The 27,403-nt window shown below is 45.2% G+C and overlaps 1 protein-coding gene across 1 annotated transcript; it reads left to right on the forward strand.

Annotated features, from left to right (window-relative positions):
* Window positions 1-17,281: 17,281 nt before the first annotated feature.
* Window positions 17,282-20,997, forward strand: LOC119405693 (THAP domain-containing protein 5-like). Its single transcript, XM_049418846.1, has 10 exons — window positions 17,282-17,537; window positions 17,608-17,736; window positions 18,582-18,659; window positions 18,726-18,803; window positions 18,883-18,957; window positions 19,508-19,582; window positions 19,819-19,893; window positions 19,973-20,204; window positions 20,752-20,829; window positions 20,939-20,997. Exons 1-8 carry the CDS (start codon window positions 17,376-17,378, stop codon window positions 20,105-20,107), a joined length of 807 nt encoding a protein of 268 aa, XP_049274803.1. The 5' UTR covers window positions 17,282-17,375; the 3' UTR covers window positions 20,108-20,204; window positions 20,752-20,829; window positions 20,939-20,997.
* The last annotated feature ends 6,406 nt before the right edge of the window (window positions 20,998-27,403 follow it).

Here is a 27,403-nt window from a genome sequence, read left to right on the forward strand (position 1 = left end):
TTCCAGCTCTAAGCGCTTTAATTCGAGCTCAAGCAATAGTCTCTCTTTCTCATCAGCACGCTTCTTTTCATCGTTTGCCTGACGCTCTTTCTCATCAGCGCGGCTCTTCTCTTCGGTTGCCTGGCGCTCTTTGACAATTTCCCAGCATTCTAGAAGCTCGCTATCATCTGCTTCCAAGGCCAGCAAAGCCTGAATAATTTGCGGCTTCCGCATGGCGTTTCCCGCTTCCACTCCCAATTCTGCACATAGCAATAACAATTCTGGCTTGCGTAAAGAATTGAGATCCATGACCAGCTAAGACACTGAACCTCTCTCCCTATCTTTTCTTTATCAGCTGTAGCCAAGTGCGTTAACGCAAAGGGACTCAGTACCGATAAAGACAACCTGCCAGCTTCAACCTTCAAAGCTGTTGTTAAAAGCCTGGCACATCTTCAAGGGGGAAAAGTCCGACACTCACGTGACTGCAGTCACGGGCTTCGATGCGATGTCCACGGTTCAGTTGGCACAAGTTGCAAGGTCCACTGCAATCCCACCGCTGCCACCAGTTGTTTACGAGATGCACCAGGGTCTCGTGGGTAGCATGACACGAGGGCCAAAGGACCGGGCTGGGAAGATCCAGGCAGTGGCAAGGCAAAAGGTAGCCAACGAAAAAAGACGTTTAATACGTGACGAGGACAAAGCACACACAACGCATGTGGAAGAAGAAGCTCACGACGCTCGATGCGCCGGCCTTTATGAGGCCTCAGACGCTAAGAAGAGGAGGGCGCAGCTCCGCTGTTCGGACGCGTCCGGCGTCTCCGAGGAACGCGTCCAGTGTCTCTGAGAGGGACGCCAGCAAGGAAGAGCGCACTGCACAGGGGTCGCGCGTTCTGCACCTTAATGCAGCTCGGTTCTAAGGCACTTGCCCAGGTAGTCGTGCTCGGGGTCCAGCCTGTGGGAGCCTTTACGGTGGTGGGTCGTAGCGCGATCGTAACACCGGCTACCATGACCTTCTGGCCAGCAGTCAAGCGCCATAAGCACTGGACCACCGCGGCGGGCAACCCCTAATAGCTACGATAATTAAATTCAGTGCCTATAGAAAATGGCGTAAAACGACTCTTTGGGACGCTCATGAGAAAAGCGGAGCGTTTGGCACAACAGTGTTTCTCGAATATCTTGGCCAACGTATTTAAGATGGCGCCTAATAATTTACGTTATTATAATGCAAACTCAAATTTGATAACTTAGTTAGCAGTAAGCAGAATGATCGTTACTGTATACTCCAGGCGCGCCCAGATTATTATATATTTGTTCTCAACATCACCTTTACGTAACAGTAAATTCAAGTGGAATATAAATATATAAACCTATATTCCACTTGGAGAACAGCGGCAGAAATGACGCAGACAGTTAAAACTAGGAATAAAACAGAGAGGTTACATTGACAGCACGTTAAAGGCATATTGCAGTAAGCAGACCGGCAGAAAAAAAAAACAATATAGAGACATACGTAATGTACGGGATAGAAAAGAAGGACAGCTAAGAAATAACTTCTGCTAACAATGAAATTATGATTTAAAAAACTCTGAATAAAAGAAAAACAGACGTAAGCCAAGATAGCTTCTATTAGGTGAATGCTTGTTCTGTTAAATCCAGCATCGGTACCGTTGGTGCTATAGCTGTTGCAACTGCTGGACACAATCATTCCAGTTCTCGCAAGCCTTCAGAAGTATGTTGCTTGATAACACTAGAAGCACCACCATGGCTTCACCGTCGACAAGATTTTTGGTTGCATAGGACCGCGCATACAAGTTGCATAAAGCAACGAATGCGTTGCTCTTGTTTCAGCCACGGGACTGACTCACCGCCTGTGATGTCAAACGCGGAACGGTTACGTCGGCTGAAAGAGTGACTTTTCTCTCCTCCTCTTTAACTTTCCTTCCCCCTCCCCCTTTCCCCAGTGCAGGGTAGCCTACCGGGCTCAGCCCTGGTTAACCTCCCTGCCTTTCTTTCAACCTTATTCTCTCTCTCTCTCGCGCTCTACATTCACGAGATCCTTCGAATCGCCTAAGTGTGAAAGCCACGAGAGGCAAAGCAACCCGCCATTCTTGCATTCTTCAGACTTCGTAACGAAGGATCACAAACGAGGAACTTCGATAATGACTTTACAGCGGCATCAGCATGTGTGCGAAAGACGCCGCACATATTGTAGTACGTGGCACAGGAGAGTGGCTAAGTGCCAAGTGTCATGGCACTGACGAAACTAAAAAAAAAACGATTAAACAAATGTTCGGCTGGGCGCAGACGTTCGCGCGCTTGTCTGTCAAGACGACGCGAGCGCCACCTTGTAACTCTGCTCAACCAATATATAGGGACGCTCAGAGCTTATCGCCTATCCTCGCTGGAAAACTCTTGCGGAAAGATAAAATAATGTCACTGCCTTTAGTTTTATTCCGGTGACTTAGTGGCAGCAGTATCAGCTTGAGAAGCTCGAGCTCAGCCAAGGTTTATTGCTTCGCACAGTGGTGGTGCGATCGCAGAATCTTGTATCTTAAGATACACGATACATTCTTCAATGTATCGGAAATACAGATACAGATACTTGTTTTGCGAGAAGTATCGCGATACAGATACAAGATACCTAAAAAGTATCTAAGATAGTATCGAAGATACATGTATCTTCGATACTGCCCAGCACTGCGATCATCGGTGCAGAATGTTCGCTGTGCGCTTCTGCACCGATGATGACAAGTGTATCGTTTATTTTTTCACAAGTTTATCGTGCTGGTTTCAAAGTTTTACCAACGCTGACCCTTCGCGTGGCCGCACCTGTCAAATCTATACGCCGGTGTGACAGCGCTCCCTCAAAATCTACTATATAAACACATGGCACGTAAACGAAGCTACTGTGTATAACGTTGGTTCACGCGTCAACGCATGCAGGCATTATTGATTGCGACGTTATAACGAAGGCGGTGTACTTACGATGAGCTCCACTTCGTAGGGAAGCTTGTTAACGCTTGTCTGTGGCAAACACTTGGCGCTATGGTGGCGCACATTGTCGTGCCACACAGCTTTGACATCGGGCACATGTCCACTATTATAAAATGCGGCTCCTTTGCGCACACTATCGCCGCAAAAGTAATTATCTGGAACGCGCACAAGCGGTAAATAACACGCGCGCAAATGAAGCGTCTGCTACGCGACCCACCAGCGCTTCCAACGGCCGCCGCTACGCGGCTTTCAGTGGCGCCCCTATAGGCGCTGCGCATCGCGGATAGCAATAATGAGAGGGTGTTATGTATCGTAATTAAGTTTAATAAGAGGTGCTAGATGAAGGTGGTACAGGCCTACGCGCCTACATCCAGCCATGATGATGAACTGGCTGAACGCTTCTACGAAGCAGTAATATATATATATATATATATATATATATATATATATATATATATATATATATATATATATATATATATATAGTCAAGTAGATCCTCCGTGAGAAGTCACAACGTTGTTTGTTTCGACGTTTCAGCCAGAGTCTGGCCTATATATATATATATATATATATATATATATATATATATATATATATATATATATAATAATGGTTCAATGGGCCAGTTCTTCTCGAGTAATGGGTGTAAGACAACGGAGGCGTTGTCAATAGTAATATAAATATGTATTTCCCAACAGTTTCGGGAGGAGCGCTCCCTTTGTCGGGGGATGAGTTAAACTCTTCCCCTGACGAAGGAAAGCCCCCTCCCGATACTGTTGGGAAATAAATCTTTATATCACTGATGACAACGCCTCCGTTGTGTTATGCCCTTAAATATATATATATATATATATATATATATATATATATATATATATATATATATATATATATATTTGTACAGACATTTCATGTCACGCTCATGATGGAAATACTCATACGTCTGCCACCTCAGATTCTTTGTGTCCAAAGGCCTGGAGGCAAGTGGTTTTTATTGAAGAACTACTGCTGCTAAAAAGACCTGCTGCGATTGCCTGGCAATATAACATTAAATCTATGCACATATTTGAAACTATGCACAATATGCTTGCTTTAAAACTATGCAATCACAATTAAGAACAGGTTCGCTGCCTATGAACATTGAAGCACGGAGTGCGAGATATTGGCGGAATGACAGAAAATAATTTTTTTGTGATTCCATTAAGAGGAGTGCATTAAAGCAGAATCTGAAGTACGGTAAGTGACGTGCCGTATTTCTCACAATAGGTGGTTCACCACCGGACAGAAGAAGTTGCACTTTGCACAGAATAATTCTGCAAAGTGTAACTCCCGCGTAGCGTGACTGTGATGCCGGTGACCAATTTGCCAAGACGCGGCTCGATGACATGCAAATTATTTTTTGCTTTTTCATCCCACAAGCTCTGCCAGTGGGCCCTCACCGATTTTTTTAGGTGGGGCTTATGGTCCGATGCAATGACTGGAACTGAAGAATCGGCATAGTTTACATGGATGGATGCATCTAGTTCGTCAGCCAAGACATTTTCTTCAACCGCGCGGTGACCTGGAACCCAGTACTCTACAACCTGCTGCTCGAGAGCGCAAATGGTACATACTAGTGAATAAAGCAAGAAAGGGACCTGATTTTTCTGTTTCTTGGGAGTTTTCAATTCTTTTACGACGCTTGATCAGTCTTTGTATATAACTACATTTTGTTATTTTAATGTTTCACAGCATGTTTGACAGCCGCATATATTGCATATACTTCGGCGGTAAAAACGCTTGCGTTAGAGCGCAGAACACCTCCATCCGAAAAGGATGGGCCGACTGCTGCATAGGACGCACCAGCGTGACATTTTGAAGCATAGTAAAGAATTCAGGATAAGAATATTTGCGCTGTGTTTAAAGGACTTCCGTGTGGATATGTGTCGCATGTTCATGTTTTGTAACCTGCACAAATGGTACATCACAATTGATATTCTGTCACTGCCGCGGTGGAAGCTGTTTTGCAGGACTCGCATGGTCGGTAACCATGCGAGTCTCTCACCACTGAATCCAGCAAGGGGACGCTACGAGACGAAAAGAAAAAGCAGACGTCAGCAATACATAGCCGCCATAACCAAATATGGTTTACCCTAGGCAGGATAGGCACAAAAAATTAACCCTTCCTGCCAAGAAAATTGGAAGTAACTAGAAGAGAGAAGAGGACAGGAAAGACAAAAAGTGACAGAGAAAGATGAACATGTGAGGAGAGACGCAGGAAAAGGCGACTGCAGATTTGCCCTGGGTGGACCAGCCCAGGGCAAATCTGAGTTTACATGAAGCCGGAGCTAAAGGGGCGTGTGGCCTCGGCCCGACGTCGACTCAACCCTCATTATTCCCTTTTTCCCAGACACGGCAGTCACGCACGGCTAGGCGTCGGAGAGGGTCGAAACCCCCTCCGTTAGCTCTGGTCCGTGGTGACGCAGCTCACGAAACCCCTGCTTGCGCAGACATCCCTGCGAGTTGAAATATTGTCACGGGGCCGTGACGTCGGCGAAGGCAGCAGTCGGCGTGTCCGAGATGAGGCTCTTTATTTGGGCCGAACTTGTGGCCGGGAAACGGGAAGACGAACTACAGGGATACACACTGTACATTGATAGCGGCGAACAGAGCGTCGGCCTTCCATAAAACAGATCATCGCTGAGACACGATGTCTTCTATTCATCACGCATCGAAGATTCCCAGGTTATCACTGGTGGTCGCGCAAGCTCTGGAATAATCTTGACTATTCGCTACCCGCGCTTAATCTTGAAAAGTGATCTTATACGATCGGGAAGCTTCTCCAGTACTGCGGCATGGTCCGCACCGAGCATGGCTAACCGTCTTTGCATGTGAAACCTGAATGCATCAAAAAGAGGCATTCGCTGCAATATGAAGTAAGAGTAAATTAAATGTTTATGCGAAATAAATGTCATCGAACTTGAAGTGAAATAATGTGAAGCAAACGTTAATTTACACCTCAGTGACGAAATATTCCCACGTCGATTCAGTGGTAATGTCTAGGGCAAAACAGCTCAATAAAATTAACAATGCAATGGCCTGAAAAGTCAAACATGGAAAGTGACTAGTGTGAGGGCAAGCTTTTGCGTGTTATCACCGAGGCACTAGCTGCAGGAACGGTAAATTTTTATATCTCGTTTTTTTTTCGCCCCAGAGAAACTTCCGATTCATCCACTGCATAGCAACCTTCAACACTTTCTGAAATGTTCGGCACCTTTCGAATTGGAAAGAAATAGAGAACATGTACATGCTCGTACCCGAGTCGCCACACATGATCCCGTATACCGTAGCACCGATATTTATTTATTTATTTATTTATTTATTTATTTATTTATTTATTTATTTATTTATTTATTACGTTCTGCGGACCTGTTTATGAGTCCTTAAGCCGAAATTGGCATCCAGAACTCTTCGCTGCAAAAGCAACATAAATAGCATAACACAGACATACTGACATGGGTATAATTGCGATAAACTATTCAGAAAACACGATATACAATGCAAACATCAGATATTAGAACATTTATATAGCAATTTAATACAAACAACACAACATTACAACAAGTGACATGACATTACCTACTTATACATATTGAACACGTTGCGGAACTCTGATAAATGCATGGTAATACAATCCACAATAGCACAATAGCACAATTTGTTAATTGTTAATTTGTGCACTTAGGTAGAAATAACCTGTTGTACATTTTACAACATCGGCCGATAGGCTATTACACTCACGGGTAGTTCTCGAAAAAAAATACTTGAAGGTATCTGTGCGGCTTACGTAATCTACAACTTTCTTTGAATGACATGAGCGCGCAGCACATTCACTTGCTGCTAAATATGCATTGCTTTCGTAATTCCAGTTTTGCCATGAAAAGTGAGGTCTAAAAGGTTCAGCCTCTAAGTTCTTCTTTCTAGTAGTTTTTCGAGCTCCGCTTTGGAGTAAATGAAGTGAAATGATGTACGCCTGATACAGCAGTTAAACAGAAATCGGAAAGATTTTCTTTGGACCATTTCTATTTTTTTTAATTATTGGCCATAGTAAACGGATCCCACACACCTGTTGCGTACTCTAATGTTGGGAAAACTGATATTCGTTTGATAGGTCAAACTGATATAAATCGCCGCAGGAAATTTCTCCTGACTTTAGAGCAATTAGAGCGTTCCACCATTGATCACAAGAGTAAAATATTGTGACTTCGAAAACGACATGCCATGAAGTTACTTCAAGTAACGAACATTGCCACGACCCTAACAGAAAGGACGGCCTATCTGTGAAAGTCAATATGCTATGCACCTGCTTACTCCCCAAAGAAGCCATCGACTTAAATGTCAAACATCTGTAGAGTTAAACCGAAGTCTTTTGTGATTTCGCTTTTGACAAAGTCGTGAAGGTACACCTTACGAGTATGTGTAGCCTGGCCCCCAGGAACTGTAATCTATCAAGACAAGTACAATTTCATCAGAAATAGACAGCCAACGCAAAAGCTTCCTTCAAGCTTCCTTCAGATTACTGCTTCATAGATCGGCCGAGGATGGACACGACAACGTATATCACACGCACGAAACAAACGGTACTGTAGTGCTCCTGTTTTGTTTGTTTTTCGCACGCCATGCTTGCCGCGGCCGTTCCGTGGCCGCCCTTTTTGAGGACATGGAAGGCTGGTTCAATGATTTCAATCGTGTGGCTCATTTCCGTTCTTCATATGAAAGCAGAAGTTAGTGACCTCTGTTATGCAATAGAGTTCTCTGCCCGAACGTTGTTTCCTTCCTTGGAGCCACCTGTTAACACTTTACAGGAATTTCAACGGCACATGCGCGATAACTGGAGTAGCACAAACGGAAAGTGCGAGCACTACACCCACTTCAAAGTAGGTTAATGAAACCGAATAAACGGGAAGCCTTGTTCGTCAAGGGCATTTAGCGGCTTTTCACGTACGGTGACCGCGGTATGAACCAAGAGAAGGAAGTGCGCCTATTGACGCGTGGAGTGACGGAGCAACTGCTTCGCGTACTGATGCGAAGCTTGCCAGCTACATTTATTGAGTTTGTCAACAAACCAACAACACTCGAACGAGGATTTCAGCAACGCTCTTCGGAAAATGACCTCAAATGGTCCGGAGCTCACTATCTCAGCTCGCGTTGTTTGAGGCACTGAAGCACTTCGTGGATTTATGCGCAGCGTCTAGCGTGAGGAGCTCGAAGATTTTCAGCGACTGTGATTTGATGAGACGCTATTAACCCTTATAGTAATTGTGTGGCCACTCCCCCAGGCTGCACAGCCTTCCGCGAAAATCAGATCTGAAGCCCCCGTGCTGACAAACGCGCAAAAACGGCAGCGGCCTGCGCCGCGTATGAATCACCATTTACCCCTTTTTAAATGCAAAGCATCTCTTAGCGAACCTTTCGCACTTCGAGCGTTTCTTTCTATCTATCTATCTATCTATCTATCTATCTATCTATCTATCTATCTATCTATCTATCTATCTATCTATCTATCTATCTATCTATCTATCTATCTATCTTGCTTTTCTTAACGAACTACTGGAGCAGCGGCCTCTGCAAGAAGCCGGGCTGCAGTTGCCTAGGAATAAAGTATTAAAACTGTGCCGTCTTTGAAAAACGAGAGAGGCGAATTATATTTAAAAACAGGTTTGCTGCTTATGAACATTGAAAGACGGAGTGGAAGAGGCTGGCGGTATGATGAAATGTGATTTTCTCTGATGGCATCAAGAGGATTGCACTGAAGCAGAATGCGAAGTGCAGTAAGTGGCGTGCCGCATTTCTCCAAATGGGTGGGTCACCACCGGACAGAAGGTGTGCGTGTGTACAGTGTGTATGTCCTATTCTAATTTTGCAAAGTTTAACTCCTGTGTGGCGTGACTGTGACAAAGGTGACCAATTGCCAAGAGGCGGCTTCATGACATAATTTATATTTGGGCTTTCCACACCGCAAGCGTTGTCAATGTGCCCACACCGATTTCTTTAGGTGGGGCTTAAGGTCCAGTGCAGGGACTGGAACTGATGAATCGGCATAGTATTCATGGACGGATGCAGCTAGTTTGTCAGCCAGGACATTGCCTTCGATCGCGCGGTGTCCCGGAAGCCAGCACGCTCCAACAAGTGTTAGCGGAATCGAAATGCTAGGCTGGCAACATGGGCTAGGCAAGAGAGGGCGACCCGCGATGGAGGCAGTCGTCACGCACGTTGCTACTCCTCTTGTTTTCTCGTAATTTTTAATTAAAGAGTTCTTTGTTTAAAATCCGTGAGTCTGCGAAGAATTCCTTCACATCACAGAACTGGGATTCACCCTAAACCTTTGTGGCAAAACGACCCTGGAAGCCGGTGTCGGGCGATTGCGACGACGGTGACGCTTGCTGACATTTCAACTGGCGCTGCCTTGGTGCCGTCTTCGTGAGGTGCTCATCGTAAAGGCGACCATGTGTGACGCCTTGAAACGTACTCACGGACACTCTGCGTGACGTCCACGAGACACAACGGTACCGTCTTCGTGACGTACCGACTTCGAAAACGTGAGTCTTCGTGCTGCCTGAGGAACATGCGCGCGGACGCTCTGTGTGGCGCCTGCGACACGCTCTGTGTGACGCCTGTCGGCCTGTCAATCAGTCACCGTTTCCGTGACTGATCGACATGAAAACGTATGTCATTGTGCCGCATCAGAAACGTGCATGTTGACGCTTTGAGTGTCGTCGGCAAGCCAAGACGTTTATTTGTGGTAAAAAACTGAGTGTACGCCGAGAGACACGCGTATAGACAACCCCGAAGATGGCAGGCGACGGCGGAACTCAGGAAATGATGCAGGCTTTGCTGGAGCAAAACCGGCGCCTATTGGAGCTTTTCGAGAGGAAGCCTGAAGCGTTCCACGTTATGCCGGACCTTAATAACGTTATCAACGAGTTCGACGGCGAGGGCTGATGCCACGAAGCTGGGGCGTGGTTGTAGAGTATCGATTCCATGGCGGTCCTGCACGGCTGGCCGGGCAGCTTCAGACTGGAAAACGCCAGGCTTCACATGAAGGCACCTGCTCGATTTTGGGTTGAGGCCCATGTGGATATGTGTCACATGTTCATGATTTGTAATCTACAGAAATGATAGATCACAATTGATACTTTGCCACTGCCACGGTGGAAGCTGTTTTGCGGGAGGCATGAGTTTGTGTTCAAGCAGTAGTACACCCATGTCCTCTTCCAGGCCTCCTACGCGCAGTGAATGGGGCTGTCTCACTCGAGGGCTGTATAAAACAGGGTTAACCTGGACAAATCATTTGAGGTAGGGTGTGCGGGATGTCCACTGTTCACACTCATTTTTAAAAATACACAAATGATAGGTATTATATCTGCAAGTGAAGTGACCACTCGTCTGATTCTACATTCAAACTTTCCCCAGGGCTTGTCCTGAAGGCACCTGTAGACACGCACCCATGTGAAGGACAGGGTCCAGCATCTTTAGGACACTTGGTGAAAAATACTTATACATTATGACTCCATTATAGATACATGTGCATACAAGGCTCTCGTACAAATTAAACAGAGATTTTTTTCTCACTGTCGCACGCAGTGCGTAACAGTTATAAAGTGTTCATTGTTTTCAAGCACTCCTTTATATATAATGTATTTGGCACAATCGTTAATGCAGAATTAAGCCTAGGAATTTACATTGTGTGTTTTCTGGCACACGCTCACCCTGCAGGTCCGTATCGGGATCGGGGTGTACGCCTCTTTTCCTGGAGATGAGGCAACAGGTGGTTTTTCGTGAATTGAGGCTGAACCGGTTCTCGCCTTCCCATTTGGCTGCCTTGTTCAAGCCAAGTTGTACCCACCGCTCACACAGTGCGAGATTACAGGACGTCAAACCTATCTGTACATCTCCACATACGTGCAATAAAACATCTTACGCGTGATGCAGATACACAAAGAATTCATTTTAAAACAAAAGGAGTGCAGCTGAGCACCTCACCATGTGGTGCTTCAGTGTCTTGGACAAATAGACGTGATAAGATATTCCCCACCCGGACACGAAATGTGCAGTTTGACAGATAGCTTCCTATAATATTCAACATTCTGCCACGTATTACGGGAGAGGTTTGTCAGTATTCCAAGTCGCCATGTAGTGTCGTAGGCTTTTTTCATGTCAAGGAATACCTAGAGAAAGAACTGGTAATGGAGGAATGCATGAAATGCATCGCGAATTGCTGCCTCGATGCAAATTGGATGCTCAATTCTCTATTCTCCTTCTGGAAATCCGCACTGGTATGGATCGAGAAGACTGTTCTGTCTAAGGAAATCTATCAGCCGCCTGTTCATCGTCTTTTCAAATACTTCACAAAGACAACTTGTCAGGGTTATAGGCTGCAACTCGTAACGAGAGATGAGTACATGCCCCGTTTCAGTATTGGAATGACAACGGCCTCTTTCCAAGCAGACGGCATCTCGCCAGAAAGCGACATGGTGTTGTAGAGGCTAAGCAGAGATTTTTGTATTTCATAGAAATAGGGTAAGTGTTTTAGCATTTTCTACATGGTCAGAACCAGGCGCAAAATTGTTGCAGATATTCAGCGACACCTGCAGCTCATCTAGGCAGAATGATCTGTTATATGCCTTTTCTATTGCGAATTTTTATTCACGTTTCTGCCGCTCTACGCATTCTTTGTGCCTTTTAAACGTTTCCGAATAGTGGGACGAGCTGGAAACATATGCGTCATAATACATACACGACTTTTCAACATATGAGCTTGCGTATACCAATTCCACATTTCTCTAGCGTCATTCCGTAACGTTTCCCTCAATGCGAAAAAAATTACGCCAAAGTCACCATCCCGCGCATGCTTGGCATAACATCGATTCCCGCGGTACATGGGACCTGCCGCATTTTTTTTACAATATTGGGCATAATAAACGGATTTCACACAGCAGCTGCGTACTCTAATGTTGGGCAAACTGATATCAGTTTGATAGGTCAGACTGATATAAATCGCAGCAGGATATTGCTCCGCACTTCTGCTGCATACGGGTACGTCTATATTTTGAGTGTCCCAGCCACAATTCAATCTCCAAAGTTAGCAATTAAAGCGTCTCACTTTTGAAAAGAAGAATAAAACATTGTGACTTTGAAAACGTCCTGTCATCAAGTTACTTCACGTAAGATACATTGCCACGACAATTACAGAGAGGACGGCCTATCTATGAAATTCAATGCTATGCACCTGGTTACTCCCCAAGGATGACAGCGACTTAGGTGCCAAATATCTGTAGAGTTAAACCGAAGTCTTTTGTGATTTCGCTTGTGACAATGTCGTGTAGGTGCTCAGTACGAGTATGTGTAGCCTGGTCCCTAGGAACTGTAATCTCTGGAGACCGGGGCAACTTCATCAGAAATAGACAGCCAACGCAAAAGATTCCCTCAAGCTTCTTTCAGATTCTTGCTTGCGAGATCTGCCGAGGACGTCCACGAGAACGTATGTTACATACAGGAAACAAACGGTACTGTAGTGCTCCTGTTTTGTTTGTTTTTCACATGCCATGCTTGCCGCGGCCGTTCCGTGGCCGCCCTTTTTGAGGACATGGAAGGCTGGTTCAATGATTTCAATCGTGTGGCTCATTTCCGTTCTTCATATGAAAGCAGAAGTTAGTGACCTCTATTATGCCCTAGAGTTCTCTGCCCGAACGTTGTTTCCTTCCTTGGAGCCACCTGTTAACACTTTGCAGGAATTTCAACGGCACATGCGCGATAACTGGAGTAGCACAAACGGAAAGAGCGAGCACTACACGCACTTCAAAGCAGGTTAATGAAACCGAATAAACGGGAAGCCTTGTTCGTCAAGGGCATTTAGCGGCTTTTCACGTACGGTGACCGCGGTATGAATCAAGAGAAGGAAGTACGCCTATTGACGCGTGGAGTGAAGGAGCAATTGCTTCGCGTACTGATGCGAAGCTTGCCAGCTACATTTATTGGGTTTGTCAACAAACCAACAACACTGGAACGAGGATTTCAGCAACGCTCTTCGGAAAATGACCTCAAATGGTCCGGAGCTCACTCTCTCAGCTCGCGTTGTTTGAGGCACCGAAGCACTTCGGGGATTTATGAGCAGCGTCTAGCGTGAGAAGCTCGAAGAACTTCAGCAACTGTGATTTGATGAGACGCTATTAACCCTTATAGTAATTGTGTGGCCACTCCCCCAGGCTGCACAGCCTTCCGCGCCAATCAGATCTGAAGCCCCCGTGCTGACAAACGCGCAAAAACGGCAGCTGCCTGCGCCGCGTATGAATCACCGTCTACCTCTATTTAAATGCGACGCGTTTTTTAGCGCACTTCTGGCACTTTCAGGTTTTCTATCTATCTATCTATCTATCTATCTATCTATCTATCTATCTATCTATCTATCTATCTATCTATCTATCTATCTATCTATCTATCTATCTATCTATCTATCTATCTATCTATCTATCTATCTATCTATCTATCTATCTATCTATCTATCTATCTATCTATGGCATTTTTTAGATAACTACCGCCGCAGCGGCCTCTGTTAAGAAGCCCTGCTGTGTCTGCCTGGAAATATGACGTTAAAACTATGCACATCTTTGAGAAAACGGAGGAGTGAATCATATTTAAAAACACGTTCGCTGCCTATGAACATTGAAGGATAGAGGGGGAGATGTCGGCTGTATGACGGAAGATACTTTTGCCTCATGGCATCATGATAAGTGGATTGAAGCAGAATGTGAAATACAGTAAGTGGCGTGCCGCATTTCTCAGAAATAGGTGAGTCACCACCGGATAGAAGGTGTGCGTGTGTACCGTGTGTGTCCTATTCTAATTCCGCATAGTGTAACTGCTCTGTGGCGTGAATGCGATACCGTTGACCAATTGCCAAGACGCGGCTTGATGACATGCAATTTATTGTTACTTTTTTTTCATCCCACAAACTCTGCCAGTGTGCCCTCCGCGATTTTATTGGTTGGGGCTTCAGGTCCAATGCAGGGACTGCAGTGCTGGGTTGTATCTTAGACACGTGTATCTTAATAATAATATTTGGGGTTTAACGTCTCAAAATCACCATATGATTATCAGAGACGCTGTAATGGAGGGCTTCGGAAATTTCGACCACCTGGTATTCGTTAACGTGAACCTATATCAAAGTACACGGGCCTCAAACATTTTCACCTTCATCGAAAATGCAGCCGCCGCCGCCGGAATTCGATTCCGCGACTTTCGAGTCGGCAGTCGAGCGCTAACCACTAGGCGACCTTGGCGGGGCATATACATATATCTTATGTTAGATACTGCTTGTATATCTTGTATCTTTATCGCGATACGTCTCGCAAGACGTGTATCAGTATCTCTATTTCAGGTACATTGAAGAATGTATCGTGTATCTTAAGGTATAAGTTAAACGATAACTGAACGATAGATACAATAAACGATGATTAATGAACGAGATACAATGAACGATAACTGAGCTACGCTTCTGAATCTGACACTGTTGCCACTAAGCCACAATTAAACTAAAGGCAGTGACAATATTTTGTCTTTCCGCCAGAATTTTCAATCGAGGGCATGCGCTGAGCGCTGACTGTTCCTATTGATAGAGTACAGTCACATGGTAGCACTCGTGTCGTCTCGACAGGCAAGCGCGTGAACGTCTAGCCCCAGCCCACCATTCGTTTTCTCGTTTCTTTCCTTTTATTTGTGTCAGTGCCATGACACTTGGCTCTTAGCCACTGTCCTTTGCGACGCACTCCAATCACTTCGGTGTCACCAAATTCTGTCTAATTTGACAGGTAGCTTCCTATAATATTCAACATTCTACCACGTACGCCTAAGCGTGAGAGGTCTCTCAGTATTCCAAGCCGCCATATTGTATCTTAGGCTTTTTTTATGTTCAGAGAAAGAACAGCTAATAGAGGAATACATGGAATGCATCGCGAATTGCTGCATTGATGCATATTAGATGGTCAGTTGTCGATAGTCCCTCTGGAAATCTGCACTGGTATGGATCGAGAAGATTGTTCGGTTCTAGGAAATATATCAGCCGCCTCTTTATCATCGTTTCAAATACTTTACAAAGAAAACTTTTCAGGGTTATAGGCTGCAACTCGAAACGAGAGACGAGCACTTGTCCCATTTCAGGATTCAAATGACAACGGCCTCTTTCCAAGCAGAGGGCATCTCATCTGAAAGCCACATGGTGTCGTAGAGGCTAACGAGAGTTTTCTGTGTTTCATAGAGACAGGGCAAGTGTTTTAACATTTTGTACATTATATGGTCAGGACCAGGAACAAAATTGTTGCAGGAATTCAGCGACGCCTGCAGCTCATCTAGGCGGAATGGTCTTTTATATGTCTTGTCTATTGCGGATTTTTCTTCACGTTTCTCCCCGCTATTGTTCCTTTGCGCCTTTCAAACATTTCCGAATAGTGGGAAGAGCACGAAACATGTTCAAAGTACGCACAAAGGAAGTTAGCGTGGTCTTCCAAGGTGTCATCTTGTACGTTTACTCAATGAAGTGAAAATGTCTGCTGCCCGGCCATTCGAATAATCCGGTTCCAGGCTCTAGATTCGTCGGTGTAGGAGTTTAATGTTGAGAGATACTTCTGGCAACTCTTTCTCCTAGCCTGCCACCGCGTTCGTCTGTCATGGGATTTTACTTGCTTAAAATTTAGAAGATTTTCTGCAGTGTGAAAATCGCGCACTAGCCCCCATGCTTTATTCAGTTTCTTCCAAACTTTGCGGCACTCGTTGTTCCACCAGGTGGCACGATGCATGTTTGTCACCCTGGTTGTTTCGGGTGTACATTTAGTAGCAGCGTTATTTATAAAAGCCGTAAAATACTCAACAGCAGCGACGATACTACAGGAGGACATGCCCGGCCATGAGATATTAGAAATTTTGTGGACCTCCTCCCAATTGGCTCTGTCAAGCTTCCACCAAGGAGCCTGGGGTGGAACTTCATTTTTTTCTGTTTTGAGGAGTATAGGTACGTGCTCACTTCGACAATGGTTTTTAACCACTTGGCAGTTAAAATCATGTGAAATGAATGGAGCGGTGATGCTAAGATCGATGGATGAATATGTTTTCTTCACGAGGCTAAAAAATGTGGGTTATTTCTTGTTGAGTAGACATGTGCCTGTGAGAAAGAAAAAACTCTCAATGAGGCGGCCTCACGCGTCGGTGCGAGAATCGCCCCACGGGATGCAGTGAGCATTGGAATCGCCGGGAAGAAGTTGAAGTTGAAGTTTATTGCCACATAGTTACAAAAGACAAATAAACAGCAAGAAGATAGGCTTCCGGCAACTCATCTATAAACGATTAAAATTTGTGCTTGCGTAGCTGTTAATGTGCGGGTATATATACTGAAGAGATATCAGTTTGTTTGCGACTATAGCTCGAACGGCTACTGCCTCCAGTGCCATTTGAAGTGGAAGTGCTGGCATGCTCCATTTGTGTCCAGTATGCTGGCTATACCGCCAGATGATGGGACAGCATCCTGGCAGTCTCTACAAACAAACAAGGTATCGGTACAGAATATTTGTGTGTTGCGGATATAAATTGTGTCCTGTGCACACTTTACCTTTGGACACAATTTACTAAGGAGTTCTTGTATATCGCTAAATGGTGTAAAATTCCCCTAGCGTTCCATTGTGATATTGTGTCCATGTTGTACGTGTACATGTGCTATGTGTCGTCTAAGACGATACCGACTTATTTTACTGAGCCATTATCAGGTCCTGTAATTAGGCTTTGGTCTTTGTGGGAGCGGTGGAGGGGTTCGCGCCACTCCTTTTGCGCTGCCTGTGTTTTTCCGCTTCAAGTCATTTCCACTGCCTCTTGTGAGGCGCCGGACAGGACTGGCACTTCAGCGAGTGGTGCTTGCGTAGTGTTGGCTTTGCCTCGATAGAGGAAGCCTTTGGCCGACCAGGCCACAGGCCGAGGGGACCTTTTTAGCTGCTGGGCTGCCCTGGCTGCTGCCAGAACTTGCCGTAGCCGCTGGTGTGGCCGTGTGGACGGGAGGCAAAGCAGCGTTGGCTCTTCCTACCGTGTGGGTGAGTTCCAGTCGCCTTAGCACACTGCGCCTGGCCAGAGCCGTATATTCCCTTTGGGAGAGTTCGGCGGTCTTTTGATCTCGCCGCCAGTCTGGCAACTGCTGCACTAAAGTCTGGCAACAGCACGCTTCCGCGCCGCCGACGCCATTTCGTGCCGAGGTTTCTCGTGATGCTGTACCCGTGACGTTGCTGTCGGCATTTATGCTTCCTCTGTGACCGACCTGGTGTGTCTTTGCTGCTGTTCGTGCACGTGTCGGCTGCGTGGAACATCGTGGACTTGCACGGACGTCGCAATGGGGGCTTGCAGCGCAGTAGGCTGCTCTAACTCGCTGAAGAAAGGGTTCGCCCTTTACCGTTTTCCTCAAGGCGACAGGAATCGAGCACGGCGCCGCGTTTGGGAAGTACGAACGAAGCGGGATAAATGGAAAGCCTGCGACAACTCCCGCCTTTGTGAGGTAAGTGTGAAAATTAGTAGGCCCAATTAGATCCGCATTCATGGTGCGCATGTGTGCGCATCCGTTGCAGGTTCACTTCGAGTCTGATCAGTTTGAGCCCCTTCGCAAAGGACCGAAGAAGCTCAAGTGCACAGCTGTTCCGACGCTGTTTCTGCATTGCGCGGACAAGAAGAAGCGGAAACCTCCTAAGATAAGAAAGGTGAATGCCATGCGGCGTCGTTGTCGCAGCTTGTTTACAGCGGTGACTGCATTTTGTGTGATAAGCAAGCGCTCTTCGCACGGCATGCCCGTCGCGATACGGCTCTGGCAATGACGGCTCGCGGTGCTTGCGTTTAAGGCTAATTCATAATGAAGTCTCTAAAATGCAATTTGTGCTGCATCGACGTAGTTGTTCAAGAGTTGTATTCAGCTGTGATCGAAGAAAAGAGTTGGGGGACGGCGCGGTGGCTCAGTCGTAATAGTGCTCGGCGGCTGACCCGCAAGGCGCGCACTTGGTCCCTGCCTCGGCGGTCGAATTTAGATGAAGGCAAAATCATTGAGGCCCGTGTGCTGTACGATGCCATCGCATGACAAACGACCCCAGGTGGTCGAATTTTTCGCATCCCTCCACTACGGAGTGCCTCGGAGATCGAGACACTGAACCTCGTGAAAGAAAACCATGTAACGTGTATTTTTTTAAATATTTGAAGACTGAAAATCTCTAAAAGGTGAGGCAATTTGCATTCAGTTGTTAAGGTGGAGTGGGGCATTAGAGCACCATCTCGCTGCAGACATGAAATCAAGAACCTGTATTACAGTTCACGTTTTACAATACCAGGAATATTGCATAAGTGTAATGTTTCTTTTTTTTTTTTAGAAACAGCAGCCGGGAAAGCAATGCTTAGTTACCCAAACCTACATCACTTGCCATGAACAGTAAAAATCAGTCTTACTGTTATCATGCAGGATATGACTACACCCATTTGTAAAGCTGTGCCAGTCATTGAATGTCGTGTTTACATTTGTAACGGAATGGGACGCTTAGACGTGCATACCACCCTTCAGGTCGATTCAACACCAACGACCTTTCCTGCTGATTCTGTGCTTGTGGCTGCCTCAAGTCAAGGGTGCCCATCTCACCAGGTAAACATCTGCGCAATTTACGTTTGTATCAATTATTTGATTGGCACTGAAAGCTTAAAACCTTAGATGGATTCAAGCCTCCTGACCCCTCCTTCTGATTCTGTGCTCGTGGCGGCCTCATATCAAAGATGCCCATCTGAACAGGTAAACTTCTTCGCTGTTTACTCTAGCATCAGTTGTTTGGTTGCAACATGTACTGACTAGCTTACTCTACACGCTTCAGACCGATTCAAGGCCAGCGACCTCCCCTGATACTGTGCTCATGGCTGCCTCATGTCAAAGGTGCCCATCTGAACAGGTAAACTTCTTCGCTATTTACTCTAGCATCAGTTGTTTGGTTGCGGCATATACTGACTAGCTTAGTCCACACACTTCAGATGGATTCAAGCCAAGCAACCTCACCTCCTGATTCTGTGCTCATGGCTCCCTCAAGTCAACGATGCCCATCTGAACAGGTAAACTTCTTCGCTATTTACTCTAGAATCAGTTGTTTGGTTGCGGCATTTACTGACTAGCTTAGTCCACACACTTCAGATGGATTCAAGCCAAGCAACTTCTCCTCCTGATTCTGTGCTCATGGCTCCCTCAAGTCAACGATGCCCATCTGAACAGGTAAACTTCTTCGCTATTTACTCTAGCATCAGTTGTTTGGTTGCGGCATTTACTGACTAGCTTAGTCCACACACTTCAGATGTATTCAAGCCAAGCAACCTCTCCTCCTGATTCTGTGCTCATGGCTCCCTCAAGTCAACGATGCCCATCTGAACAGGTAAACTTCTTCGCTATTTACTCTAGCATCAGTTGTTTGGTTGCAACATGTACTGACTAGCTTACTCTACACACTTCAGACCGATTCAAGGCCAGCGACCTCCCCTGATACTGTGCTCATGGCTGCCTCATGTCAAAGGTGCCCATCTGAACAGGTAAACTTCTTCGCTATTTACTCTAGCATCAGTTGTTTGGTTGCGGCATATACTGACTAGCTTAGTCCACACACTTCAGATGGATTCAAGCCAAGCAACCTCTCCTCCTGATTCTGTGCTCATGGCTCCCTCAAGTCAACGATGCCCATCTGAACAGGTAAACTTCTTCGCTATTTACTCTAGCATCAGTTGTTTGGTTGCAACATGTACTGACTAGCTTACTCTACACACTTCAGACCGATTCAAGGCCAGCGACCTCCCCTGATACTGTGCTCATGGCTGCCTCATGTCAAAGGTGCCCATCTGAACAGGTAAACTTCTTCGCTATTTACTCTAGCATCAGTTGTTTGGTTGCAACATGTACTGACTAGCTTACTCTACACACTTCAGACCGATTCAAGGCCAGCGACCTCCCCTGATACTGTGCTCATGGCTGCCTCATGTCAAAGGTGCCCATCTGAACAGGTAAACTTCTTCGCTATTTACTCTAGCATCAGTTGTTTGGTTGCGGCATATACTGACTAGCTTAGTCCACACACTTCAGATGGATTCAAGCCAAGCAACCTCTCCTCCTGATTCTGTGCTCATGGCTCCCTCAAGTCAACGATGCCCATCTGAACAGGTAAACTTCTTCGCTATTTACTCTAGCATCAGTTGTTTGGTTGCAACATGTACTGACTAGCTTACTCTACACACTTCAGACCGATTCAAGGCCAGCGACCTCCCCTGATACTGTGCTCATGGCTGCCTCATGTCAAAGGTGCCCATCTGAACAGGTAAACTTCTTCGCTATTTACTCTAGCATCAGTTGTTTGGTTGCGGCATATACTGACTAGCTTAGTCCACACACTTCAGATGGATTCAAGCCAAGCAACCTCTCCTCCTGATTCTGTGCTCATGGCTCCCTCAAGTCAACGATACCCATCTGAACAGGCAAACTTCTTCGCTATTTACTCTAGCATCAGTTGTTTGGTTGCGGCATATACTGACTAGCTTAGTCCACACACTTCAGATGGATTCAAGCCAAGCAACCTCTCCTCCTGATTCTGTGCTCATGGCTCCCTCAAGTCAACGATGCCCATCTGAACAGGTAAACTTCTTCGCTATTTACTCTAGCATCAGTTGTTTGGTTGCGGCATATACTGACTAGCTTAGTCCACACACTTCAGATGGATTCAAGCCCATCAACTTCTCCTTATGATTCTGTGCCCTTGGCTGCCTCAAATCAAGAGTGTTCACTCCATCAGGTAAACTATGCAACTCTGCTGAGTGCGTGTGTTCTTTTGTGTTGGCCGAAATCATTCAAGCTCTCATGTTGTACTGCAAATATTTTCACCTGTTCTGACTTTCAGGCAGCTCATTTGATGGTAACCACATCTGCCACAACCAGTGACCCAATAGGCGTTTGTTTTCGACAAACCCATACAACAGAGAACACATCTTCTGGAACGCATGAACGTTTTTCAAACACACTGCAACAGGTCTCTCCTAAAAAGGTAAGCCACCACAGCTTGCTTTTTCATTTCTATCACTCTCTTTTCCACAAATCTATATTGTCACTTAGTACGTTTGCTTAATGGTAGTAACTGTCAAAATTTTAACACTCATACTACCAAAGCTTAAGGTTTTGGTTATTTGAAAAAAATTCTCGAAGTCTTATCTCTGGTGTAACTTTGTAGTCTTGGGCACTTTGAGCTACATGCCCTTTAAAACAGCCGCTATTGGGACTACCTTTTGCTAATGGTTTCATAAATGTTTGAGCTTTGTGCATGCATAAAATAATGGCTATGCTTGTTCTTCATTATGCCGTTTTTATTCTATGCTTTGCTAGGTAATGCTTTATTTTTATTTACTTGTGCACTCATAATTATGGTTTGTATTCTGATGCTCCAGATAGTGGCAGACCTACAACGCAAGTTGAAGTGTCTGCAGAGAAAAAAACGAGACCTCGTGCAAGAAAATGCACGAATAAAGAAAGGCATTGCAAGGGTCTTCAATGAAGATCAGGTACGAGCACTGGGCAAAGAGAAAAACAATGGTTGCTCGTGGTCTACTCAAACAATCAAAAAGGCTCTGAGGCTGCACTTCGCATGTGGTTCTACCGGATACAACCTCCTCATTTCTCAAGGTCAGCCTCTGCCTGCTGAACGTACTTTACGTGAACATACGCAAGGCATCAAATTTGAACCTGGCATACTTGATGAAGTGTTTGAAATGATGAAGTGCAAAATAGCTGCATTTAAGCAACATGAGAAAAAATGTGTGCTTATGATCGATGAAATGCAGCTGCACGACAAGCTTGAGTACGACCCCAGCTCACAAAGCGTGTGTGGCTTTACCACTCTAGGAGAAAATGTAGATAACCCAGTGTTAGCCACTCACTGCTTAGCGTTCATGATCGGGGGTGTTTCTACGCGATGGAAACAGGTAGTAGGCTACCATTTCACTGGATTGTCTTTCAAAGGCAGTGACTGTGCAGCTGTTGTGCATGCAATTATACGGAAGTGTAGTGCCATTGGCCTTGATGTTGTGGCCATTACGAGTGACATGGGTGCAGGGAACCGAGCTTTGTGGAGGGTGCTTGGTGTGCATGCAGAAAGAAATGGCGTGGTGTCATGCTCTACACCGCATCCAGATCAGCCATCAAAAAATATATGTGTGCTAGCAGATGCTCCCCACATATTGAAGAACATTAGAAATCACCTCTGTAGGCTACAAACTATAACACTGCCAGACAACATTGTTGAGGAACATAAGTTACCAACCAATATTGTTCACATGTGGCCTGTGAACTGGTAAAGCATGAAAAGGAGAAGCCCTACAAACTGGCACCACATCTAAGTGAGATGCATATTTCCCCAGGCCATTTCCACAAAATGAAGGTAGCCCCAGCAGCAGAACTGATGAGCCATAAAACGGCATGCGCGATTGAGCAACTTGTTGACAATGGCGTGTTAAGCACCAAAGCCCAAACCACGGCCTGGTTTTTTAGGCAAGTAAACAGATGGTTTGACCTGATGTGCAGTCGATACATTGGAACCGCATTCAGCCAGTGTAAGCCTGAAGAACATGACAAGGCTGTAAGCTTCATGCAGTTCTTCATGACCCTCTTTCGGGACATTAAAATAGCTGACGGTTCATGGAAACCTGTGCAAACGGGCGTGCTGCTTAGCACCAGTAGCATTTTGTCGCTCCAAAAAGATCTCCTAAAAGAAGGCTACAAATTTGTTCTGACTGCTCGCTTCACCCAAGACAGTCTTGAGAACCTCTGCTCAATGATTCGTGCAAGAAATCCTATTCCTACACCTTATCAGTGCAAGATGGCTCTTCGGGTCATCAGTGTTTCTCAGTACTTAAAACATGCCAAGAAAGGAAGCTATGACATTGATGATGGGGCCTTCTTTTTGGCCGATTATCGGTCCCAGTTTTCTAGCAGTGTGACCAAAGTCATTGAAGGCGCACATGAGGATGAAGTTGATGATGTTATACCTGACATGAGCAGCTCAGAAGAGAGTGCATTTGCATACTTGTCAGGATACCTTGCATCATCTGTGCTGAAAAATAACTCAACATGCAACCTGTGCAAGGAATCTATAATAGATCCACAAAATGATGGCAAGTGTGTACAGTTTATTCGGGCCAAGGCTTATAAAGATGGTTGTCTTGCTATCCCAAGTCAGATCCTAGTGTCTCTGTTGCAAATGTGTGAAAGCATATTTGTGAAACACGCATCTTCTTTGCATAAGCAAGTAAACAATGCAAAGCGGCTGCAAGAAATAATGATGAGTGCTACAACTGGCATACATTTTCCACAATGTCACAATATTAAGGCTCACATAATACAACGATTTATTGTCTTTCGTATCCGCATCCATTTAAAGGATCTCAGTAAGAAAGAACATGAAAGGCAAAAGGCAGCTATGGAAGCCAGGAAATTCGCAAGTGCGTCAACAGCCCGTAAGGCTGCACAAGAGAGCCCGTCTCTCTCTGTTCTTCAGGCATAAAGTGTTTCAGTAAAAAAAAAAAGACCAGCAGTTTACTCTAGTACGTCACAGCTCATGTACGCTATGTGCACTGAACCCTATCAGTATTAGCTGGGCATGGAAAGTTTTTTGTGAGATCGGCAAATTTATTCAATAGGATTTCGTTAGATGGAGTTTTAACTGTACTGTCATAAAAAATTTTCTGTGAGCTGGTTGGTTTAGAGGAGACTGTTTAATCAGCTCTCTCCATCTGCCCTGCATGTTATCTGACAGAATGTTAGTTTCAATCGAAATTGCAGTAGTTGTGCTTGTCCTACACAAATTAGGTTACTGAAGACTCATTAGGAGTGGTGCGGTGTTTTCGTTAAGATGAGCTCAGCGCTGTATGATGAGGTATGTCGTCATCCCTTTGGAGGCAGTTGAAAGGGGTACCATCCTTCCACTGTTCAGGTACAAGAGTTATGTGCTTGTGTTGTCATTTATTTTTAACTGATTACACCTCATGTAATAAGCGATTATGCTGTTTTCAAAACATTGCATTGTTTTTTGTGTGTGAAATGCTCTGCATCAGTCATGAATTTAAGCCCTAGAGGTTGGTTTTAACCTATTTATAGCAGTGCAGCTATCAGCTCTCAGCTGGATTGTGTCATATTCTAACGGATATGTTTGCTCCTGTGTTAGTCGCTTCAGAGACATTCAATTTAATGCGTTTTTTTCTGGCCACTCACTATGATGGTTTGTGGTACTTGTCTTCATCTGGTATTTGTTTTTGCTGACCCGATGTAGCTCAGTCTCTCTTTTTTTGCAAATATTCACCACAGACTGGGGCTTTCTTCTTTTATTGTTTGCTCTGGACTCATTGTATTTGCATATCCTTATCCAAAATGATGAAACGCAACAAAATTGTTTTATCATCCTGCATATCATTTCTTCTTTTTCAGTCTGCTTTTGGTCCATTGATCTTGCATTTGTTTACATCAGCTATTAGTGATTCCTATTTGGTGTAGTGGAGCACTGTTCTTCATATTCGTATTAGTATGTTTTTGATCCATTATTCTTGCCTTTGTTTACACCATCTCTTAGTGATTGCTGATTGGTGTAGTGGAACACTGTCCTTTGTATTTGTATTGGTCTTTCTGATGCATCGTTCTCGTATTTGTTTATATAAACAATTAGTTATTAGTGAAGTAGAGCACTGTTCTTCATATTTGTATTAGTCTGTTTTTGATCTAGTGTTATTGTGTTTGTTTACATCAGCTCTTAGTGAGTGCTGATTAGTGTAGTGGAGCACTGTTCTTTGTATTTGTATTCTTGTGAACACCTGTTACACCTCCAGATGATGCTTAAGCATATCTGGCAATAAAACGATCGTAATATTTGTATTAGTCTGTTTTTGATCTAGTGTTATTGTGTTTGTTTACATCAGCTCTTAGTGAGTGCTGATTGGTGTAGTGGAGCACTGTTCTTTGTATTTGTATTCTTGTGAACACCTGTTACACCTCCAGATGATGCTTAAGCATATCTGGCAATAAAACGATCGTATGCGACTTTCTTCCGTTACTTATATCACCAATGCCTTATTTCAGAAGTGGTAATACCCCTTTAATGAGGGCACTTGGGGATGCATTCAGTAAAAATTTAATAAATGGCGATGCTGGGCACAGCTGCTTACCTTTAGGCATGCAAATCAAGAAAAATTTTCCTTGAGTTCAGGAAATCCTGTTTGACGTAAGTGCGTTTGTACAGTAAATCTCGGACCAGCCTTCATCCACTCAAGCCCTGTTTATTTCGAGCCATCAACTTCTTTTTGGATGATATTCCCCTTGCCGTGGCCCTCCAGTCAGCATGAAGCAAGTTCAAAATTATCGAATGAAGTAAACACCTCGCGGGTTAGATCGCGAAGACCGTACGAGTGATAAATGTTCTACTTTCACTGCACACCAGCAAACACTTCAGGTGCTGACGCCCGCTGCAGCAAATGCGCCGTATTATTCTCGGTAAGCGACGGCAATTAATCTTTTACTCACTAGCATTGAAAGCTTCGAATAAAGCACACACAAAACATCGTCGTCGTATAAGCGGCGTTGCCAAGAGAGAGCCGCCCGAAATAGAGGTCTGTTAAGTTGAAGACGTCAACTTTTGTATCGAACATTTAATACCGAATGTTACATACGTGTCGAAATGTCGAATGTACAATTCCTCGGTGCCTAACAGACTCTTGTTATTTGGTTCCTATAAAATAAACTGCCGCAGTAATCGAAGCGGGCATACAGCGAGGTGCAAGGCAGAGCTGCAGATCTACTGCGGATCAAAACGGCAAAGTGCAGTTCATTTACAATGACCCACGCCGTCCTACTTTTGACGTATGTTAAGCTAGCCTTCCTTAAAGCTACCTTTTTGTGAACATAATCAAATATTCGTGCTACCAGTAGTTATTTTTTGAGATAAAACCTAGCCAGAGACGGAGCGTTGCGGGCGCACGCCAACGCGGGCTTACAGTGCCGCGGCACAAAATGGCGGACAGCGCCGCCGCTAAATTTGGATGGCTGTTGGCTCCGCCCCTCCGCCGAACTCTCCGAAGGAATATACGGCTCTGCGCCTGGCATGGGCGACCGCCTGGGACCGTTTTAGTGCTGCCCCTTGTTGCACTACATCGGCAAACGATGGGTTGTTCATCCAGCGACATGTTGTAGGGCTTCTTGGAAACGTATATTCTCTGTGACTTTGATTGTGAGGATTTCTCTTTCTTTTCTCCAAGCTGGACGCGATCTTGAATATGCGGGGTGTCTGCCGTCGCAGACCGCGCAATACGCCTCAGCCTCAACCTTAGGGGCATTGGTGATGTGTCCAGCAGTGGCGCACATAGCACAAATGAGCTGCGCTCGGTAACACTGGCAAGCATGGCCAAACCGCTTCCCTTCTCTACTCTCTTTCTCATCTTTCTATTACCCTTCCTTAATCCCCCAGTGTAGAATAGCCAACTGGCAGTTTTTCTGGTTGACCTCTCCGCCTTTCCCTTTTCTGTTTCTATCCTCCTCCTCCTCCTGGCACTTGAAACAGTGACATGGCTTTGGGATATACGGTCAGACGCGTAACATTAGACAGCATGTTGTAACTGTTTCTGGTAGTGTACTGGAACCAAATGTATGTATTATATGTCTTGTGAGAGGTTCCTTGTCATTGCACCTGATTTTGATCATTTGTACGTGTATGACCTTTTCGCCCTTCCACCCATCCAGAAGTTATTCATCAGCAAGATCCAATAGGTCCTCGCCTGAAACAGCACCTTAACGCCGATGGGTCAATCCCCAAATGCCACTAGGCTGATTAGTTTGTCATATTGGAACTTGTCTTTTGCTTCAATAATTGGTCCCCACTGCCCGTCTTGGTGGCTTTGCAGCCGCTTGCAATGGATTCAGGGAGGCATCTGGATAGCAAGAGCGGGGAGATGTTTGCTGCTTTCTTTTTCGTTACTTTCAGCGTGAGTTGCGTGGTATCTGAAAGATGTCGCTTTCCTTCTGTGGAGGAATCGAGGGTTTCCATCGGTGCGCCACCTTTTCGGTGGGCGAACAGTTGCAAACTGTTTCGGGGATCCAACGAGATGAGTTGATTATTCGACAACCATGCCAGCCACCCACCACTGAATTCAACAAGCGGATGCTACGAGACGCAAATGAAACGCAGACGCCAGCTATACTTGGCCGCTACAACCAAATATGATTTGGTCTAGGTAGGACAGCCACACTAAATTAACCCATGCCGCCAGATAAATTGGTAGTAACTAAAATAGAGAAGAGGACAGGAAAGACAAAAAGTGAGAGAGAAAGAAGAAGCTGTG

Source organism: Rhipicephalus sanguineus, chromosome 9 (assembly GCF_013339695.2).
Source record: "Rhipicephalus sanguineus isolate Rsan-2018 chromosome 9, BIME_Rsan_1.4, whole genome shotgun sequence".
In the NCBI taxonomy this organism is placed as follows: domain Eukaryota; kingdom Metazoa; phylum Arthropoda; class Arachnida; order Ixodida; family Ixodidae; genus Rhipicephalus; species Rhipicephalus sanguineus.

What these genes read in the sequence shown, in the direction of transcription:
- LOC119405693 (XM_049418846.1), top strand. Translation starts at nt 17,376, where the DNA reads ATGGGGGCTTGCAGCGCAGTAGGCTGCTCTAACTCGCTGAAGAAAGGG. An exon ending in AAAGGTGCCCATCTGAACAG is followed by an intron (nt 18,958 to 19,507) that starts GTAAACTTCTTC and finishes TACACACTTCAG; the next exon opens with ACCGATTCAAGGCCAGCGAC. An exon ending in AAAGGTGCCCATCTGAACAG is followed by an intron (nt 19,583 to 19,818) that starts GTAAACTTCTTC and finishes TACACACTTCAG; the next exon opens with ACCGATTCAAGGCCAGCGAC.